Source organism: Microtus ochrogaster, chromosome 2 (genome assembly GCF_000317375.1).
Source record: "Microtus ochrogaster isolate Prairie Vole_2 chromosome 2, MicOch1.0, whole genome shotgun sequence".
NCBI lineage: Eukaryota > Metazoa > Chordata > Mammalia > Rodentia > Cricetidae > Microtus > Microtus ochrogaster.
Genome location: NC_022010.1, coordinates 98,298,750 through 98,302,301, shown reverse-complemented (window position 1 = coordinate 98,302,301; position 3,552 = coordinate 98,298,750). Strand labels below are relative to the sequence as shown.

The following is a 3,552-nucleotide window of genomic DNA, read 5'->3' as shown; positions in this document are numbered from 1 at the left end:
ACACACTTGTGTGTGTGTGTGGCTGGCCTGCTTTTGGATGCAAGGGCACTGCCCGGATAGACACCAAGCAGGTGCCAATGGACCAGTACTGGAGCGTGGGGAGCCCTGGGAGGATCACACAGGGCAGATGTCTCGAAGAAAGATGGAGATCTGGGGGCTACACTGAAGAAGGACAGGGATCCTTTGGGATGGGAGCCCTGTGAGGGGAGGAGGGAGCTGAGCTATGGAGCCTGGTAGACAGGGTGTGGAGAATGCTCTGGGCTAAGGGTGGCTTCTGTGTCTTGGTATTGCGTTTCCTGTAGCAGGAAGGACACATACAGCAAAGCACAGAGCCAGTCCTCTGTGTCAGTGATGCCCAAGCTCACGAATTCAACCACAGACTGTGAAAAAAGGCACTCAGAGGAAATTTGAACGTGTACAGATTTCTTTCTTTCCATCATTTCTTAAACGAAACAGCACGGCATTGCATTGGCAATGTGACAAGGACTGTAAGCAATCTAGAGAGTACAGCAGGGTTGTGTGGGCTCGGTGTAAATACTGCGCTGTTTCATTTAAGGGACTCGAACACCTTGCTGGTTTGAGCAAGTATGGAAAGTTCTAGAATCATTCCCTAAGACACTTTTATGAAAGTAAAGTATATAAGTTTACTATACTTTACTTTCATAACTGGGGGCAGGCGTAAGTAAAATAAAATAACACAAGACAAAACCCTTACTACCCAAAGTTAGCATCTTATGCATTCTGTGGGATCTCCACAGTTCCTGTGAAGAACTCAACAGGCTAAATTTGTCTGTACGTCATTAATATATATATATTAATATATATTATATTATATATATATATATATGAATTCAAGGCCTACCTGGCCTGCAGAGTGAATTCTAGAACAGCCAAGGCTACCCAGAGAAACCCTGTTTCAAAAAAACAAAAACCAAACAAATCCAGGCTGGCAGTGACGTTCAGTGAGCTGAGCCGATGGTGTGAGCTCACCCCCAGGACTCAGAGTGGAAGAGAGAACTGACTTCTGTAACTTGTCCTCTGCATCCACACTCACATGCATCCATACCCACTTACACACACACACACACACACACATACACACACACACACAATCAATGTTAAAAATAAAATCAAGATATCTATGTCCCTATTTATACAGGCTAGGTGGGGTGCAGAGGGGAGAGTGACTGTTAAGGACTGGCAAGGTCAGCTGGCTCCGGGTCCCAGCTTTGCAACAGCTCCTGTATCACCAAGAACCCAAAGTGTTTCTGAGAAGATCTGCTCTTCAAGGTGATTTTATTATTATTGTCTTTTAGGAAGAAAAAGAGGCATGGAAGAGAATGGGGTAAACTTATTTTACTTTGATTTTAATTCTTTTTTGAAGTCAGACACTGGCTGCCTTATGTGAGCACCAACCATGCCCTGTTGGTACCACCAGAGCAGACCAACGTCTCGGGCCTTTCACTCCAGTCCTATGTGCCTGACTGTGCTCATAGGCTGTTCAACTTCACTTAAGTGGAAGTACTAAGAGTAAGCCATAAAAATTACCGTATTCATCATTTTTCTTCAGAGAAGGGTTTAGATTAGCAACGGCTGGGTCCACCGCTGTGAGTATGTTCTTAGGAACTAAAAGTCAAAAAGAAGTATTTGAAATATGTGCATATTAAAAACACTTTTGCATTTAATATATATTCAAGGTACAATGTAGATAAAGATTTGCAAAATACTTTTCAGGTCACTTATTGCCTCTTTCTCTCTCTCTCTCTCTCTCTCTCTCTCTCTCACACACACACACACACGCACACACACACACACACACTGACACAAATAGCACATATGAGGTCATCAAATGCCCAAGACAGGTTGAATCTTCGGCATATATCTGCAGTATTTTCTAAGGAGCTGGCATTGTGGAGATGGCCCAGAGATGAACAGCGTATCTGATGCCGCAGAGGGCCCGAGTTTGTTCCCAGCACCACACTGGTGGCTCAGCACTGCCTGTAAGTCCAGCCCCAGGGACCCACCTCCTTGTTCTGGCCCCTACAGGGGACCTCTGCACAAACACACACACATGCATATTTAATATAAACAGCTATTTTCTCTTAAAAGTTCCTAAAGCTGGGAAAGCTGCAGTAGCAGAGTTTCAAGTTTGACGTTGGCTTGGGCTACACAGCAAGACCCCACCTCAAATAAAACCAACGAGGAAAATAAACAAACTAAGGTACACTCAGCTAATGGAAAATGCTGGTAATAAAGTGAGCACAGGAATGAATCTCCATGGGAGAAGCCAGGCACCCAAACCATCTATTGCATAATTCCGTTTCTGTGAGCGGCAGAGAGAAGTTTGGTCTAGAGACAGAAATTGATTAGGGCTCCCAAAGGTGAACAGGGTGCAGAGCATGGGACACTTCAGGAGAGGGGCATGAAATTGGGGAACAGCCACACAGCTTTAAGTGCAGTGAAGTCCACTGAGGTGTCTCATGGTGGGAGAACAGCAGGCTGTGAAAGCTGCTAATGGAGACAGGAACATATCTGAGAGACAGGAAAGCAAACTGACTTGTCAGGACCCCCTCCCCCCTCCTACTCTGCCTTTTCTCTGAACTTTTTCCTCACTTCTTCATATACCAAGAGGAGCCGAGCAATCTGGGCTCACATGGTACACTAGACATAAGAAAGGATGTTTTGTGGAAGACGGATCAGCAAGGTCATCCTTGGCTATGTAGGGGGTTCATTCAGAACTAGCCTGGGCTACCTGAGATTGAGAGAGGGAGAGGGAGAGGGAGAGGGAGAGGGAGAGGGAGGGAGAGAGAGAGAGAGAGAGAGAGAGAGAGAGAGAGAGAGAGAGAGTTGTGAAGGGAAACACACTGCTGCCAACTGGGAGAAGGGAGAGGATGCCAAGTATTCTAGGGCAGAAAATCGCTTATTTTCATTTTTGCCTCAGCCCAGATGATATCTAGAGGCAAAAGGAAGTAGAAGTGAAGCCAACACAAACCAGGCGAGATCTGCAGCATTACTTTCGCGGAGACCTTGTAAGTCATCTCCAGCTACAATAAAACCCCACTTCCTTCTCTGAGTGCTTAACTAAATTCTTCTGGAGACATCCCAGGACCAGCAAGCAGAGAACAGCTCTAAGCCGTGAACCTCCCAATCCAGGAGACCCTGGTGCCTTTATGCCTGTCAAGGATGGGGTGGCTTCACGGAGAGCCACAGCAGAGATGCTGTGAGAGACCCTCTCGGCAGGCTGCAGGGCACAGCACTGACCCTAGGAACACAGCAGCACTGGGAAAAATGCTTTCTACCTCAATAACCTCTTGCTCATCTCTGAGTCTCAAGAATACTCTCTCTGGGGGCTGGAGAGATGGCTCAGAGGTTAAGAGCATTGCCTGTTCTTCCAAAGGTCCTGAGTTCAATTCCCAGCAACCACATGGTGGCTCACACACACACACACACACACACAATCAATGTTAAAAATAAAATCAAGATATCTATGTCCCTATTTATACAGGCTAGGTGGGGGGCAGAGGGGAGAGTGACTGTTAAGGACTGGCAAGG

At 46.3% G+C, this 3,552-nt stretch overlaps 1 protein-coding gene across 3 annotated transcripts in view; it reads right to left on the bottom strand.

Annotated features, from left to right (window-relative positions):
* Eva1c (eva-1 homolog C) overlaps nt 1-3,552 on the bottom strand; it is a 74,241-nt gene that overhangs the window by 8,288 nt on the left and 62,401 nt on the right. For 2 of the 3 annotated variants that reach the window (XM_005345347.2, XM_026783753.1), the window contains exon 6: nt 1,549-1,626. The exons of the other annotated variant lie outside the window; for it this stretch is intronic. In XM_005345347.2, the coding sequence (XP_005345404.1) occupies nt 1,549-1,626 (78 nt within the window). The remainder of the gene's footprint in view (nt 1-1,548; nt 1,627-3,552) is intronic. 3 annotated transcript variants of the gene reach the window in all.